Genomic DNA, 18,222 nt, shown 5'->3' on the forward strand with positions numbered 1-18,222 from the left:
ATTGCCAATCAATGCCAAATTGTTTATTTTAGGAATTTTTTTGTCTTGATTATGCTCAGAGGACAAAAATTGAATTTTGAATCGTCTGTACCAAGGAGCTTCATTGTATTCAAATGGGGTACAAAAATTTCTATAAGATCTGCTGACTTACCAAACTTAAATTCAGTTAGGTATATTCTTTTTTTTCGGCGCAGTCTAATAGCAGTGATTGAGTTTTTTTTAGGGTCAGTCACATAACCAGAATTTTTTTGAAGTAATTTTGGTAGATTATTCGGATTTTCAAGAATAGGGTGAGTTATAGAAATTAATTTCTCCAGAATAAGTAGTGATAATGGAAGATCATCAGTGAATGTGTCATAGAATTTCTGATGAACAGAATTCCGTGAAAGCAATTGATGATTATCAGAGATAACAGGAAATTCATAATGGTGTGTGCAATGCTGAAAAATTCTTTTTCCTCTAAGAAATCGCTAGGAGAAAAAGAAACTGTTGATGAACGTTACAGAGTGTTGTTATACATGAGTATACCCGGTGTACCATGATCCTGTTACACCCGGTATAATCTGATAATGGGGAAATATACAATTTTTCACAGAGGTTCACCATCCTTTCTTTCCCAACTCAATCAAATGCGAATTCAATTTCTATTCTTCAATTATATTTTTCCATGCTTGCGTTGGATATACGGTAATTTTTAGTAATATCTCGCAAATAGAATGCAATCGATGGTAATGATTTTCGGAATATAGGTTTTTATTGATGTGATGAATCTTTTCCGAACATAAAATTCTATCAAAGCTTGGTCAACATAGTGTCTGGTATACTAAGTGAGAAAAAAAAATCGAATCGGAAAAATTAGTGAAGAAAATATGTGTTTCTTTTGACCTCAGGAATCTTCGGATAAAATATATGTACAAGTCGAAGACTTACCCTGTATATCCTGAGTTGTGTTGAAGTCATTCGGCTATATAAAAGAAATTTACCAAACCTGAAAAACGTTTCTGCAAAATAGATGATAATACTTGAAAAGCTATGCTATCGAAATTAATTGATTACCTGGTTAGATTCTTATAGTTTTATGCGAATATCAAGTAAACACCGAGAATCCTAATAATTTTCTCACCGATAAGTTAAATTACATATGATATAAGTCAACTTCTCGATTATATGAAAAAAAAATATGAGAAAACTTTCCCAAATCTATTAGCCGAATTTGATTGTGGAATAATGGTGAAAAGAACCGTATTTTATTTGTTTTACTTTATTTAGAATCATATTTCATTTTATAGCTGTAAATAGTTACTGTAGAGATAACTCACAGTTTTTTTCTGAGTTTAATTCGAAAATATCTTTGTTGAAAGTCTTCATTGAATCTTCCAGAAGTGGGGTCAGGAGGCTAGCAACTTCGAAGTATCTTCGTGGATGACTCTGACCGTACAATGTTTTTATTTCTGTAATAATGCATATTCATTTTATTTTCAGATTTCTGGCACGTTCAAAATATGAGTCCCAATTGCGTTGCAGATAATATGTCGTCACAAGATGAATCATGTGATGATCCATCTATATTGAATGGTAGAATTTTAGCTAGCCCTGAACCAGGAGAAGAAGTGTGTATAACAGGTTTGTGAGAAGATTTTCATTGAATTTTTGTACTTTGCTTTCCTAGTACAATTTAATTCTTTTTAATGATATAAATGCTTTTAAATGTAGCACTAATTTTGGTTAGTTTTCTGTTTCAATTCAATTATGCAGTAATTATGAATTCTTGATTGAATTTGAATTAATTGTTTATTGGAATAAAACGATATATTGACTCATCAGAATATTCCAAACTTTAAAGAATTTATTACAACGCAACACATATTATATAGAAAAATGGGTAGAAAACTTGAAACTGAATTGAAAGCAAGTCAAGTAAGAATTCGGAAGCATCAGAAGACATCAAAAGGATCACAACAAATGCAATTTTCCATAAATTGCAATTTTCCATAAATGCAATTCTCCATAAATTGCATATGCTGGAATAGTTGAAAATGAATAAGGCCATCAATTCTCTGCCAATATATTCATCAGACATTCAAATATCATGGAGATATATGCAAGGTGCATACACTTGCCGATTCAAAATTTACTGATTCTCTATGGTATCTAGAAAATCGATTAAGGAATAGCCCAATTGAAAGTCTGTAGCTTATGGCCTTTCTTAATAAGCAATTAATATTCATCCACTCCCCACTCCTCGATCTGTTAGCTGCTGATTAAGCTGAAATATGAAATATTTTGGTTCGTAGAGTGGTACTGAGGTTAAAATAATTTTACTCACTCTTAATCATGTAATCTTTGTTATCCTTTAACGTCGTTTCGACAAAATTTTTTCATCATAATAAACTGGAACTATTATTGATATTTCTAAAATTGAATGAATGTTTGTGATTGCACTTAGTTGAGTTAGTTTGAATTGTACAGGATCAGAATGAACTGTGATGATTATTGCTGTTATTTTGGTCATTTAAAGGTGTCTCCGGAGTCTTTCCAAACTCCAGAAATGTCCATGAGTTCAGGGACAACTTGATAAACAAAATTGATATGGTAGATGGTGATTTCCGGAGATGGCAGCCAATTCATTCTGAAATTCCCCAGAGGATAGGAAAGATTTATGACATTGAAAAGTTTGACGCTGGGTTTTTCGGTGAGTACTTCAATTTTCAGATGAATTTCCAGGAATATAACGAACTGTGCTTTTTTTGAAGGTATTCATCATAGGCAAGCTGACTCTATGGACCCAATGGCGAGAATTTTCCTTGAGAAAGCTATTGAAGCCATTTTCGACGCTGGCTTCCACCCTTCTGAGCTCGAAGGCACCAATACAGGTGTTTTTGTCGGAACGTGCTTTGCCGAAAGCGAGAAAGATTGGTTTTTCTTGAATTTGGATCCTCAGCAATACGCCATCACCGGGTCAGTTGAATTTAATTTTATAGTAATTAAATTTCACATCAGCAACGCATTTTGATGAATTCAAGGAGATATCTTGAATATTCTCTTTGAGGTCAACACGAGATCTATTTTGAAAACATAATTCTAAGTCATCTAGGTGTGAATATCCCTTATATAAGATTTTTTTCATTCGAAGTTTTTCTCATTCAGTTTCTATACCTCTCATTTTTAGTTGCTTGAGATCGATTATACCGAATAGACTGAGCTATTACTTGAAATTGAAGGGTGTTTCCTGTGTAACAGATACAGCCTGTAGTAGCTCTATGTATGCCCTTGAAAATGCATATAAAGCCATTAGAACAGGACAATGTGATATGGCTATTGTAGGTGGAACGAACTTAACCCTTCATCCATTCGTATCGCTACAATTCGCCAGGTAATTTATTGATGTTCAATATACAACGAAGAATTAAACCATGCTGAATTTTTCCTAGATTGGGTGTACTGAGTAAAGATGGTTGCTGCAAGTCTTTCGATGCTTCTGCAAACGGTTATGCTAGATCGGAAGCTATTACTTGCGTATTCTTGCAGAAAGCTAAGGACTCCAGGAGAATATACGCTTCGGTAATTTAGTTTCTGCTGAATTCCTATAACTTCATCATTTTTTGCTTGATTTCAGGTTGTTCACGCAAAAACTAATTGCGACGGTTACAAGGCACAAGGTATTACTTATCCTTCTGGGGATATACAAAAGAGGCTTCTTCAGGAGTTTTATGAAGAGTGTCGTGTCGATCCAACATCTCTCAGTTTTCTTGAGGCGCATGGTACAGGTGAGTAATTGATTTTCATAGATAAAAAGGAGAATGAAATGATATGATGATGTTTTCGATTCAGGTACGAGAGTGGGTGATCCCGAAGAATGTTCGGCTATCGATGAGATCTTCTGTACCGGACGAAAAGATCCTCTTCTGATTGGATCTGTCAAATCTAATATAGGACATTCCGAACCTGCTTCTGGCATCTGTTCTATCACAAAAGTAATTATTATTAACATACAGTAAATACAGTCCCGGGATTCGATCCAAAGTTTTTTCAAAAAGGTTAACGAATTAGATTAATGTACACAGTGCCTATAATTCGTAGTGAAACGTATACAGGGTGGCCACTTTTTCAATGGGATTGTATTGGTAACTTTTAAACCATAAGAGTTAGAAGGTCGGTCAAATGGAGAAAAAGTTGCATTCATAGGAGCATTGTCAAGCAGTTCAAACAAATCGAGATTATCAGGGCCGGTTATTGAGATATCATAGAAAAAGTAAATTCTGCCATTTTGATTTTTCTTTTTTTCCCACTTTATTTCAAATATTATCAAAAAATGTTTCAGGAATTCTTTATTCGACAGTAAATTATCCTTAATTTGACGTAATCAGATTTCGTATCCAACGTTTCGTACTCCCTGGGCCACCCTCAACCTCATTATTTTCAATACGGACCTGCATATTTTATGACACTTTTCGAAATAACTTTTAACGCTGAATTCAACGATATATCATACGATGTCATTTAAAGTTGATTTTCAGGTGATCTTGACCCTTATCCAAATTTCTTTGGGTTGGATCTGTATCACATTTAGGTACTTTTAGTTTAATTAACAACATGCAATACATTTCGATAAGAAAATCAACTAACTCATCTTGAACTGAATGGAATATATTAGAATCAAAGCAAGAAACAAGTAAAAATTATTTACATATTTCAGTTCATACTAATTAAACGGAACAATCATTTAATCAAAGAAAATCAAATAATTATTCGGAAGTAAATGAAAATTAATGAAGTAATTGTTCGAAGTGCCCATCATTTTGTAAAATGCACTTTAAGGTTCTGGAACCCATACTTCTTAGACATTTGCTTATTTCATCACCTTGAATACATTCTCAATCTTCTCGCGAAGAATCTCGGATTCGTAGTATCATAAATTTTATTTTTGAGATATCATTAATTTTCATTTAGGTAGTTACTTTCGGATAATCATTTGATTTTCTTTGATTAAATGATAGTTCCGTTTAATTAGTATGAACTGAAATATACCTTTATAATTGTATATATATGTATTTCCGAATAAATATTATTATTATTATTATGTAAATAATTTTTACTTGTTTCTTGCTTTGATTCTAATATGTTACGTCAAATTGAGGATAATTTACTGTCGAATAAAAAATTCCTGAAACATTTTTTGATTATATTTGAAATAAAGTGGGAAAAAAAGAAAAATCAAAATGACAGAATTTACTTTTTCTATATCTCAATAACCTGCCCTGATAATCTCGATTTGTTCGAACTGCTTGACAATGCTCCTATGAATGCAACTTTTTCTCCATTTGACCGACCTTCTAACTCTTATGGTTTAAAAGTTACCAATACAATCCCATTGAAAAAGTGGCCACCCTGTATGTATTTCGTCATGGTAACATGTGAAATATAATGGTAGGGACTTCTTGATTAATGGTGACTAAGAGGTCTAAATATTTTTCTGGCTATTTTGTAGATGAAATGGCTATTCTTAATTAAACGGTAAGGTTTTTTATTTTTTTAGGGTTATTTATCGTTATGAGTTACCTACATGACTAAGCGAAAAACGTATCCGCTCAGTTGTTTTGCTAATAGAATGTTGTATTTTTATCATTCGCTTAATATTTCGCTATTTTCATTGGAATATTGAAGGCAAAATAATATAAGAACAAAATCAGTATTCTTGAATGGCGCATATTCCAGGAAGTTTGTCTGTTTTTAATCGCGATTCAGGCAGGGACCGTATTCTCGACAAGTGATATCTCGAAACGTATACGTTCTTTCAGTGCTCCGAACACTGAATGAACGTATACGTTTTGAAAGATCACTTGTCGAGAATACGGTCCCAGTATCGAGCTACAATGTTGATATGGGTAACACTACTTCTTTTTGTTTCTTTATTATTGGCAACAACTTGGAGGTCTTGCAGTGTATATCATGAGACGGCATCTTGGACATTTCCAGCAAAGCTTTACTAGGGTACTTCGTATTCAGTTGATGCCTCGCCTATCCTAGAAACCATAAAATAATTGCGATGTGAGAGTAGGTTCCCAACATTTTTGCTCCTCTTTAACATGTACAGTGCATCCCATTTTGGGTGAGACAGCCAGGTTTCTTGCTTGTTATTTAAGATAGAGCCTTGCGGTTTTCACGTTCCTAACCTACTTTTTCGTGAAACTCAAGTTGGCCTAATCAGATTTTGCATAACTGTTTCCGTTCAAAAGATACAGGGTGATTTTGGAAATTGATACTTTTCGGACCCCTCCCTTATCTCCGAAGTTATTAGAAATAATGCTGATAAAAAACTACGTCTCAATCAGAATTCTGCGTAGAATCCAGTGGCGTACTCAAATTTTTTTTTCGGGGTATGGTTTTGAAGATTCAACACAAACCTATATTTTTTTTAATGGAACACCCTTATATGATTACTTCGTTGAATTCGTTATTTTTTTCCCTTCAAAATGATGTATGATACTATGTAGATAGGATGTTCAGAAATGTTAAAAAAACACTAAAACATCAAATAATGATGATTTTTTTTGTTAAGCAGCTTTGACCAGATTGTTCTGATCAGTTCTTTTTATTACGGGTATAAATGTGTACAAAAAGCAATACTTACATTTGAAATTAACCGTTACATTCCGGTGCCTGGTCCTTTATGGGGAGATAGCAGATTTGTGCAAAAAACCCATGTCAATACACTGATAAGGCAGAAATTGTGAATGAATATCTGGATGGAAACTCAGAAACAGGAATAATCGATAACATGGAACCCAAAGCGAGCTAAGTATTGAAGTCAATTCTTGAAAATTTGTTCAAAAACGTTTTGCTGATTTAATTATTATATTGCTCACCGTGGAAGTAATAATTTTTGAGCAATAGAATTGAATATCAGTTACATTGATCCGAGCATTGCTTCATTCTCGGTTTGAGATGCTTTTGGGCATTGTATTCCTAAACCGAAGGTAAAATGTACCTGAACTTAAGGTAAGGAGTTGGCTCGCCAAACTTCATATTTCATAGATAGAGCCTTACTTCAATCGAGATAAGAAATTATGTATTGACATTTCAGTGTATCATAGGCTTCGAAGAAGGATACATCCCTCCGAATATCTACTACTCCAAGCCGAGAGAGGGCGTTACTGCATTGGAAGAAGGACGAATTAAGGTGGTTTCTGAAAAAATGCCGTTCCAGGATGATAGAGGGCTTATAGGTAAGATCGAACCCAACATTCGGGATACTTTTCAAGCAACTAAAATTTTCTGGAACTCCAGGTGTCAACAGTTTTGGTTTTGGAGGAGCTAACGGTCACGTTCTCCTCAAGTGGAATAAAAAATTCAAAATCAATGGAGGCCAGCCTGAAGATAATATTCCACGTCTTGTTTGTGTCAGCGGTAGAACACCGGAAGCTATAACTTCACTCACTGAAGATGTAAATTCAAGAAGTCTTGACGCTGAACATGTCCAACTACTTCAAGAAATTTTCAAGTGAGTTAACAATAAACCTTCATGTAAGTTTTGAACTATTCCTTAATTTTCAGACGGAATGTTGAAGGCCATATGTATCGTGGCTACACTATAGCTTCGAAAGAAGGAGAAATCAAAACTTCAGTCAGAAATTTCGAAGGTACAAAGCCACCTTTAGTACTTGCTTTCGGAAGTTTTGACGATTCATGGCAATCTCTCGCTCAGTCCTTGTTTTGCATACCTGTTTTCGCTGCTACGATTGAAAGGTTGATAACATATTTCTACAACTATCAAGCGTTCACCTGTTCCCTTCTTTCATTTCAGAATTCGTGATGTTCTGAACAACAATAATACTGGAATTAATATCACTGAAATTATAGAGGATAAAGCAACTGAAATAGATTCTGTAGTAAAGAATATTCTGGGAAATGTAACTGTGCATATTGGAATTGTGGAAATTCTAAAAGATTTAGAAGTGGTTCCAGATATCATCATTGGATATGCTATTGGGGAACTTGGATGTGCCTACTGTGATGGAAGTTTGTCTCTCGAACAGACTATATTGACAGCATTCGAAATTGCAAATCACGTGAAGACTATAAATGAACCGTCTTCAATTTACCTTGTTAAACTTGGAGAAGCACAGGTTAAGCTGAAATTATCATTAGAATATTAATCGTTTCTACTTTTTCACTTCATTCAGATTTCCTTAAAATGATTTTTATTTGAAGGTAAGAAAACTGCTTCCACCTAGTATCGAGATCATATGGAAAAATAATGAAAGGAGTGTGACAATCTCCGGAGGGCATAATATTACTAGAAAGTTTGTAGAGTCCCTTAGAAATATAGGAGTCGTTGTGATACCCGTTAGTTCTGGACATGTTACTTGGCTCACGAGAAGTATTTCAAAAATTGGTTAGCAAAATGTGTTTATTTTGGTTTCTTTATTCATCAGCTCACTTTTTTTAGAATCAACTGTGCTACCACGAGTTAAAGAGATAATTCCGAAACCAAAACAGAGAAGTAGTAAATGGCTATCAGCCTCAACAGAGAAAGTGGCATCTCATGAATATTTTGTCAGAGCTTTACATTCCCAAATATGTTTTCAAGATCTTTCTACCCAATTTGAAGAAAAACACGTCATTCTTGAATTGGGCAATGGTGCATTTGCTGAATTATTGAAGAACACAATTGACTTCTCTGTAAATATTGTTAAATTTGATGTCAAGCCTGGAGATAGTGTGAATACTCTCTTAGAAGTTCTCGGAAGGTGAGAAAACCTGATTAAACAGTTTACGTTTTTATCTGTTAATACGGGACCTGAGAAATCACTCAAACATTCATATTCTTAGTTTATACGAATGTGGCTTCAATCCTCAAATCCAAAAGATGTATCCAAGAATTCAATATCCAGTAAGCAGGGGAACACCAATGATTTCTCCAAAAATTAAGTGGGATCACTCCAAAGACTGGTATGTCATGTTCTACAGAGAAAGTGATTCACTGAAGAGTGGTGAAAGAGCGCTTGGTGTGACTCTGAAGCAAGATGATTACATGTACTTAGCAGGACATGTAATTGATGGTATTTAGTTTTTATATTTATTTATTATTATTTGTATTATCATTGGAATTCACTTTAATTCATTGTATTTCATAATAGGACGTAACCTACTTCCGGCTACCGGATATTTGCAGGCTGTTTGGGGCACACTTGCTCTAATGCTAAATATGTTGGAACAAGAATTGATTGTCGTATTCGAAAACTGCCGTTTCAACAGAGCCACTACGGTCAGCAAAGAAATTACTGAATACAATGTCATGATCCAAAGAAGCAGTGGCAATTTTGAGGTGAATTTTATCCCCTGAAATGTTTTCGTTTTAATGTTTCTAAGCTTTTTTAGGTCATAGAAAGTGGTGTGGATGTAGTGAGCGGAAGAGTGTATTCAATACCAGATGAAAAATTGGAGCAAGTATGTCTTCCACAGCCTTCTGAAACTATTGGAATGAATGAATTATCTTTGAAAACTAGAGATATTTACAAAGAGTTACGTCTTAGAGGTTATAACTACAAGTAAGTAGCTGCTTCGATTTATAATTCATTTGCATATTCATTGAAAAATTCATATTTACTGGTTTGATATTGATTCGGAATGAATCAATAGATTCAGAGATGATTTTGTCAATAATTCAATAATTTTCCTGTGTATTACACTTTCACACTATTTTTTTGAGGTACATTCCACTTGACCAATAAAAAATTGGGTTCTAATTTGAGAAAAAAATAGTTTTGAGGTTTTTGTCATGGCTGAATTTGACAATCGAAACGCCCTATATGTTCAATTGAATTTTTAGTTAATGGAGGAGAAGCATGGATTTGTCTTCTGATAGAAGATAGAAAAATAGAAATATTCATGCATAATGCTAAAATTTATTAACATTGGAATGAAGCTCTATTCGGAAAAATTTGAAGAGTTTTCAAACAAATTTTCTGAGAGAAATATATGATTCACGTAGAATTCAATTCAACTTTTTTCCTAGAACTCATCCCTTCCAACAAAGCTTTTTCATAAATTTCAATTGTTTACCTCGAATCTTTCTTTTAAATATTCTAAGCAACGTTCTTCTTGAATCACCCTATTTATAGAATTACAATTCCAATTTTTGTGCAAAATGTTGTGTTAATAGAAGAACAAGCGAAGTGGAATATAAAAAAAAAAAATTAGGAAAGCAATGACGTGAAACCAGGAGTTTTTTACTCTTGACTTATCGTCAATGCTTCTCTAATTTTGCAAAACTTTGTATCATTGGACGATACAGCTTTACTATCTAGTTCAGAATATTCTCACTGCCTTGGAGCGAAAGAACGATATTGTTCATCTTTAAAAAATTTTTCTAGGAAAACTAGACGTGTGCCAAATAAAATAAAGACGCTTCAGTAATGTAAACTTATGGTAGAATCTGAAGCAGAGAGCGAATTCTTGAAAACGGAATGAACTTATCATAATTCCCACCCTGTATTTTTTAAGAAGTGTTGGAATTATCGAAAGTAGACAATCATATTGTTCTATACTGAAAATTTTATCAATATTGATCGAGCCATACCAAAGTTATGAATAAAAGAAAAATCGGTCAAATCGGACAAATCACCCTGTAGACTGTCAATAAAGGCCTTCAACCATGAACCAAACATTTATTCAAAACTGCCTTGACTAGTGTAAACTTCTCCTAAAATCTGACGGTCTCCTCCGGAATCATCCTGTATAGGGGTGTATTATAATTTTCTTCGGAGATTCAAATGAATATTTTTATTATCAGAGGTGCCTTCAAAGGTCTGCAGGAGTGTAACCATGAAGCTACAATTGCTTGGGTGAAGTGGGACGGCAATTGGGTATCTTTCATGGACAACATGCTCCAAATAAAAATTCTCCAATTGGATACGAGACTATTATATGTTCCTACTAGCATAAGGAAGATGACAATCGATGCCAAAAAACATCTTCGATATGTGGAATCTTTCGGTGAAGATCCTGTTCTTCCGGTTTATGTCTATAAAGATGCAGATATTATAAGGTAATGTTGCCGGAATTATTAAAATTATATCTGTGAAGAACAATGTTTCTCAACAGCCATTGTACTTTCAAGGTGTGGAGGTGTTGAAATAATAGGAGTTATGGCAAGTTCGATACCTAGGAGGAAACAATTTGGTCAGCCTGTACTGGAAAAATATGAGTTTGTGCCCAATGAGATGAAGCTTTCAATCGAACAATCCTTGCGAGTCAATATGCAAATAAGTTTAGAAAATCTTTATGCCATCAACGTAAGTTAACTGGTCCTAACCAACATTGTTAAGCATTGAATTGAATAATTTTTTAATGATAGATCAAAATAGTTGAAGTGATAGATGAAGTAACAACAGAAGATAGCGAACCTTTAGGACCTACTATTCATCAGGCTTTCAGTGACCAACCACTTATTCGACCAAATATTGTTATATTGAGTAAAAAAAAATTTGATCTGCAAAACATTACAGTAGAAGAAAAACAATTAGTTTCAGAAACCGACTGTCATTTAATTGTAGCCACAAAAATTCTTCGGAGACCATTGGTATGACTTATGATAAATATCGGAAATATCAAGATTTCAGTATTGAATTTTTTAGGTACTTCAACAAGCTTTTGGAGCTTTGAAAGATAAAGGGTTCATTTTATCACGAGAGGAATCAGATTTTGATATTTCTAAGTTACCAAAAGAAGACCTTGCACTTTTTGATGTGCTCACAGTTCATGATGTTGGCTCGGAAAAGTTTGTCTACTTCAGAAAATCAATAAAACCACGAGAACACAAATCTATAAACGTTTCTCAACGGGATGAGGAATTTAGTTGGTTAACAATACTGCAGAGTTCTATGAAGAGTGACAGTGAAGTTATTCTATATGCACAAAACGAAGATTTGAGTGGCATTCTTGGTCTCTTCAATTGCATTCGAAGAGAGCCTGGAGGTAAATGTAAGGTTTAAAAAGACTGTTTCTGTATGTATATGATATTTCAGGAATGAACGTGAGATGTTTCCTTATATTTGACGCTAATGCCCCACCCTTCGATCCAAAACATACTTTTTACTCCAAGCAGATGGCGAGAAATATGTCTGTCAATATCTATAAGAATGGACAATGGGGAACTTACAGACACTTGCTTTTGCATCAAATCGAAACATTAGAAACTGAACATTGCTTTGTGAATCCTTTGAGAAGAGGCGATTTGTCTAGTTTGAAATGGATTGAAGGTAATCTTAACTCGAAAACTATTCTACCTCCAGAGAAGAAACTAGTACAGGTTAGTGAAAATAATGAGATTTCTACTGAGTGGACAAAATCTACTCGAATTTTTTAGGTGTACTTTGCTTCATTAAACTTCAGAGATGTTATGACAGCCTCGGGTCGTATCAATGCCGATGTTATTACCATGGATAGGATTGAACAAGAATGTGTTCAAGGTTTCGAATTTTCAGGAAGGACTACCAGGTCAGTTTCTTTTCGGTTGGAAAACACTTTAGAATTGAAACTTCTTACTTGATACTGTTTCGAATGAATATTGAAAAATTATGAAGAATTATTGAAGAATGTCCAGTATCGGAAAAATATTTTTTTCTAATTATTGAAACATTTTTAGTGGTCGGAGAGTTATGGGAATGGTTACGCATGGAGCTATGTCAACACTTATTGCAGCTGATAACTATCTTCTCTGGAATATTCCAGAAAGTTGGTCTATGGAACAAGCCGCTACAGTTCCTGTAGTTTATGGAACAGTTATTTATGCTCTTGTTTTGGTGATTGAACTATTCAAAGAAATAATACTTTTCAAATACTAAGATTACAATTTTGCAGCGTGGTAAAATCAAGAGAGGGGATTCTATTCTTATCCATTCAGGTACAGGAGGTGTTGGACAAGCTGCTATACGCATAGCTTTATCATATGACTGTAAAGTATATACTACAGTTGGAACACAGGAGAAGAGAGATTTCTTGAAAAAATTATTTCCTCAACTCACAGGTATCTTAAATCCATTATTATCATAGAGATTTGTATTCATTTGCTCATTCATCAGATCGTCATATCGGTAGCTCCAGAGACTTGACTTTTGAACGAATGGTCAAGCAAGGAACAGGAGGTCGTGGCGTCGATTTGGTATTGAACTCTTTGGCTGAAGAGAAGCTCCAAGCGTCCGTAAGATGTCTAGCGAAAGGTGGCAGATTCCTGGAAATTGGTAAATTTGATCTTGCAAATAATAATAGTTTGTCGATGTTGATGCTCTCCAAGGGTTGTTCGTTCCATGGAATCATGTTGGATCAATTATTTGTTGCACATCCGTCGGTAAAGACAAAAGTTGGTCGAATTATGGAAGATGGTAAGTCATTCCTAAGTTCAAAGTCTTCAGTATAAATTCGATTTTGTTTTGCTAGGAATCAAAAATGGATCTATAAAACCATTAACAACAAACATCTTCAAAATGGATGAAATAGAAAAAGCATTTCGTTTCATGGCTTCTGGAAGGCATATGGGAAAAGTTATTATTTCAATACGAAAAGAAGAACCTGAAAAGAATGCGATACCACCTGTCGTTCTCAGTCAGGCTTATCCAAGGTGAACAATTTATTTCAATATTGAGATTATCATAGGAATTCTTTGATTCTTCTCGCAGGTTTTCTTGTTGCAACGAAAAATCTCACATTATAATAGGCGGTCTTGGAGGATTTGGTTTGGAGTTAGCAGATTGGCTTATAATGAGAGGAGCTAGAAAATTAGTTTTAACTTCCAGAAATGGCATAAAGACTGGGTATCAATCCTACAGGATTAGGTAAGTTTGAAATATTTCATTAAGATCAACCCTCAAATTTCAACTCATTATACAGAATTTGGAAGTCTTATGGTGCTGTGATAAAATTATCAACTGCTGATGTCACCAACAGAGAAGGTTGCGATCAGCTGATCTCGGAAGCTGAAGAACTGGGACCAGTTGAGAGTATTTTCAATTTGGCTGTTGTGCTTAAAGACTCTTTGATAGAAAACCAGAGTCTGGAAACCTTTAGGATCTCTTTGGGACCAAAAGCTATAGCAACCCAATATCTCGATGCAATAACGAGAGACAGATGTCGGAATTTAAGGTAAAAAGAGCTTTAATGAATATTCTGCATAGACAGGACTAATATCGAATGATCCGATTATTTTTTCACAAGATTATAGTTTTAACTCTTTTGTTATGATTTTTTGTAGGCATTTTTCACAGATATTTTAAAAATATATAAATTCAATATTTTTCTGCAGAGATTTTGTCATCTTCTCATCTGTATCTTGTGGAAGAGGAAACGCAGGTCAAACTAACTATGGAATGGCCAACTCTATCATGGAAAGGATTTGTGAAAGGAGAAGACTGAATGGTTATCCAGCTCTCGCTATTCAATGGGGAGCAATTGGAGATGTAAGTTGATGTACAGGGTGGGCAAATAAGCGAGGTAAGCGGCTATATCTCAGGATCCACTCATCGTAGAGACTTGCGGTAAAAAATTTCACCACTAAAGTGAACAAGGGAACACACTGGAAATTGTTTTGAAGTTCATACCTCTACCGCAAGGGGGCGTAATAGCTACCGTCGAGTAGAAAAATGAATTTTACTCGAAATGTTTCATATGAAGTTGAAGAAAAAATATCATCACATTGAAGTGCCTGTAACTACAGTTTGGCTCAACATTTTTGAGTTAACATGCTATAGTTGAACAATATTTTTATAGTTCGATTTTGGAACACTTGTATTGTCATTTGATGCTACATAAAAACAGTGCACTTATAAATATCTTCTTCTTCTTCTTTCAATAGGACCAGAATCCTCTACATTTGGCCCTCGTCTGGGATCCTTCTGAGATACCGAACTCCTGCTCTCGTACCACCTTTTTGGTGGTCTGTGTGTGTTTGGTCTCTCAGTTTTAGCCTACTCCGAACATCTGTCTTCTGGCATTCTTTTACGTAATCTATCCATAATTTTTTTCGTGTCCTTACCCATCTCACCACATCCTGTACGCCCAATTCTCTTCTTATGTCATTACTCCTTATTCGGCCCCTGAGTGTGACTCCCTTGAAGATTCGCAATATTTTCATCTCTGTGGTTCTCATAACTCTGTTTGTTATGTCTCGTCTCTGGTTTCTGATGCATATGTGAGAATAGATCTCACACCCTTTTTGAAGATTCTGGTCTTGCTCTGTGATCTCATCGCTTTGTTCCTCCACACTATATCTCTCAAATAGCTGCTGACTCGAGATGCACTCATCGTTTGTGTTCGTGTCTCCTCTGTCAGTTTTCTTCCACTCGATATATTCACTTCCAGGCAATTGAATATTGATACCTGCTGTATTATTCCGCTATCGAATGTCAATTTGCATCTTATAGGATTTTTAGAGATGACCATTAATTGTGTCTAATTGATTGAGATGCTCATATTGAATTTTTCTGCATAAGTTTTCATCTTATATGTATAGTAGACGTAAGTATGCGTAAAATAATACCTTTAGGGAGCGGTGACCCATTCTGTATCCAGTGTATTCGATATCCTCGATAATTTGGTTATGAAGTTGAATAGGATTGGGCTAAGACTGTCTCCCTTTCGAATACCAGCATTGATTCGAACCTCTTCAGAGAGTCTTTTCTCATTTTTAATTCTTGTTCTGGTTCTGCTATAAAGTTCTTTGATGATTCTTTGGTACTTATAGTCTATATTGTTTTTTCAAGCCACCTAATTACGACGTATAATTAAGTTGTATCCTATCAAATGCTTTGGTGAAGTCAACAAAACGGACAAACATGAACTCTATCGACTTTTCTACCAGCTGACGAACTATGAATATTGCGTCCACCGTTAATCCTTGTTTTTCTTCGGATGTTGGTACCTTATTCCTTTTTTTATTTGCTATGATCTTAGTAAAAAGTTTAATTACAAAACAGAAAAAAGTTATATTTCTGAAATTATATCTCTTTTTTTCCCAGAATTAATGATTTGAAATGAACCTCTCCAGATTCAATCTTCTTATATTATGATTTAAGTCAACTATTGAAAGATTTGAGTTTCTCAATTTACGGGATAAGGAAAACAATTAATATTCATGTAAAATGTGTTTGCTTCCACAGGTTGGTTTAGTCGCAGAAATGATGGAGGACCAGACCGAAATTGAAATTGGTGGTACTCTACAACAGAGAATAACTAATTGTCTCCAAGTAATGGACACATTCTTGAGACAAAAAGAAGCTGCGGTAGTCTCTAGTATCGTTGTAGCTGAGAAGAGAAGTGGTAGTGGATCAGCAGACAATATTGTAGATGCAGTTGCGAATATTTTAGGTATTTTAAAACTTATAGAAAATTCATTGACTGCAATAACATTTTGTAGGAATTAAGAAGCAGAGTGTATCACCACATACGAATTTGGCAGAACTGGGTATGGATTCTATGACAGCGATTGAAATAAAACAAAGCTTAGAAAGAGAGTTCGAAGTTTTTCTAACGGCTCAAGATATTCGAACGATGACATTCGCTAGGTAAATAATACGAAATTCTCTATTGATGATGTTTCAGACAAAATAAAATGGTAATATTATCATTTGTTTTGATTAACAGATTGGAAGAAATTCAACAATCGAAAGAATCAGACCGTGAAGCAGGTATTGTCCACCAAAGACTCCCTACAGGAATTGAACTAATATGGCGAAATATAGGTGATGAAGAAAACTCTCAAACTCCTATTATTCATTTACAAAGTTTGGTTGAAAAAACAACACAAGCACCGTATATCTTCTGCTTCCCCGGAATAGAGGGATTTGCTACAACTCTGAAACCGCTTGCTGCAAATTTGAAAGCTAAAGTTATTGGTATCCAATTCTGTTACAAAAACCCAACTGATTCATATTCTATTTTAGCATCAGAGGCTGTTATGGTAATATTCGGACTGATTGGTTTTTTTTTCTAATCAACAATTCATTCCTTTTGAATTTTTCAGCAAATAGACAAGATACTTGAACCAAATGAACCACTCAATTTGATTGCCTACTCTTGGGGAACCATCATAGCTCTAGAGTCGTTAGCTATAATGGAAAAAAGAGGTCGTAGAGGCACCCTGATATGCTTAGATGGTGCACCCAATATGCTCCATGAAATGTGTGAACAAGAGATGAAGACGGGTTCAGAGGCGGAGTTCGAAACAGTTATTCTGTGTCATTTGATGGCGTTATATGTACCAGTTGAAATCATTTTAGAGAATAGGGTAAGAATACCAAACATTTTCAATGAAAAATTACTGATTACATTTTATCAATAGGAGAAAATCTACAAATGTAATTCTTTCGAAGAACGTCTTGATCTTGCACAAAAACTTACATCGAAAGATGCAAAACACTCTCCAGAATATCAAAGAAAAGCAGCTACTGCCTTTTACACTCGTTTGAAGGAACTTAGGAATTACTATCCAAAATATCCAAAGATTCTGTCTAGCGTAAGACTCTTCAAACCCTCAAACCTGAGTGTCCAAAATGTTCCAGAAGACTACAAACTCTCAGAACTTTGTGCTAACCTGGCTGAAGTGAAAGTTTTCGAAGGAAACCACCTCACCCTAATTGAAAACACTGATGTTGCAGACACAATAAACAATATTTTGAGTTTAAAAGTCCCATCTGACAATTCAGTCAGAATCAGTTGAAGAAGCAGTTATTTAATCTTTTTGCTTATTTTTGGGCAGTTGATTATAATTATGTACGTTATTTCTAATAAACAACTCTTTTCGAAACGTTTAATTGTCTAATACCTGCCAATGTCATTATAAAATGACAATACACTAGCGCAGAGGGTATGGGGCTGTAGCCACCCCTCCCCAAAAATGCCAACAATTCAGAGAAAGTTTGTCAATGAAAACAATAAATGTCTCTGATGAATTTTCGTTTATTATTTATTATAACTCAGCATAATTTCTTGCTTTCATAGGCAACTTCAATAAGTAAAGAATTTCTTGAGGGTTTCTTCTCAAAGATAACCATAAAAATTTGAATTTTAATGTCACTAGGTAGTAGTTCAGTACTTGAACTGAATACAAGGCCGTCGCTTGGGGCGGCAAAATTCAAGGGTGGCATTTCAAGCTTGATCAACAAAAATTATTTATGTAGAAATTCAAAGTACCAAATGAGATTCAATTCAGTCAGCAACAACAGGAAG

At 34.7% G+C, this 18,222-nt stretch overlaps 1 protein-coding gene across 1 annotated transcript; it reads left to right on the forward strand.

Annotated features, from left to right (window-relative positions):
• The first annotated feature begins 162 nt into the window (after positions 1 to 162).
• On the forward strand, positions 163 to 17,796 carry LOC123675183 (fatty acid synthase-like). The gene is made up of 35 exons (XM_045610486.1): positions 163 to 290; positions 1,483 to 1,623; positions 2,519 to 2,692; positions 2,754 to 2,958; positions 3,170 to 3,373; positions 3,432 to 3,561; positions 3,617 to 3,767; positions 3,832 to 3,974; positions 7,085 to 7,226; positions 7,288 to 7,501; positions 7,555 to 7,746; positions 7,805 to 8,126; positions 8,212 to 8,395; positions 8,450 to 8,750; positions 8,833 to 9,062; positions 9,141 to 9,328; positions 9,382 to 9,551; positions 10,796 to 11,050; positions 11,123 to 11,297; positions 11,360 to 11,584; positions 11,640 to 11,979; positions 12,030 to 12,313; positions 12,371 to 12,501; positions 12,650 to 12,806; positions 12,865 to 13,030; positions 13,086 to 13,385; positions 13,441 to 13,621; positions 13,680 to 13,835; positions 13,891 to 14,142; positions 14,303 to 14,456; positions 16,155 to 16,362; positions 16,412 to 16,559; positions 16,639 to 16,954; positions 17,018 to 17,281; positions 17,336 to 17,796. Exons 2-35 carry the CDS (start codon positions 1,503 to 1,505, stop codon positions 17,711 to 17,713), a joined length of 7,161 nt encoding a protein of 2,386 aa, XP_045466442.1. The 5' UTR covers positions 163 to 290; positions 1,483 to 1,502; the 3' UTR covers positions 17,714 to 17,796.
• Positions 17,797 to 18,222: the final 426 nt, after the last annotated feature.

Source organism: Harmonia axyridis, chromosome 3, assembly GCF_914767665.1.
Source record: "Harmonia axyridis chromosome 3, icHarAxyr1.1, whole genome shotgun sequence".
In the NCBI taxonomy this organism is placed as follows: Eukaryota; Metazoa; Arthropoda; class Insecta; order Coleoptera; family Coccinellidae; genus Harmonia; species Harmonia axyridis.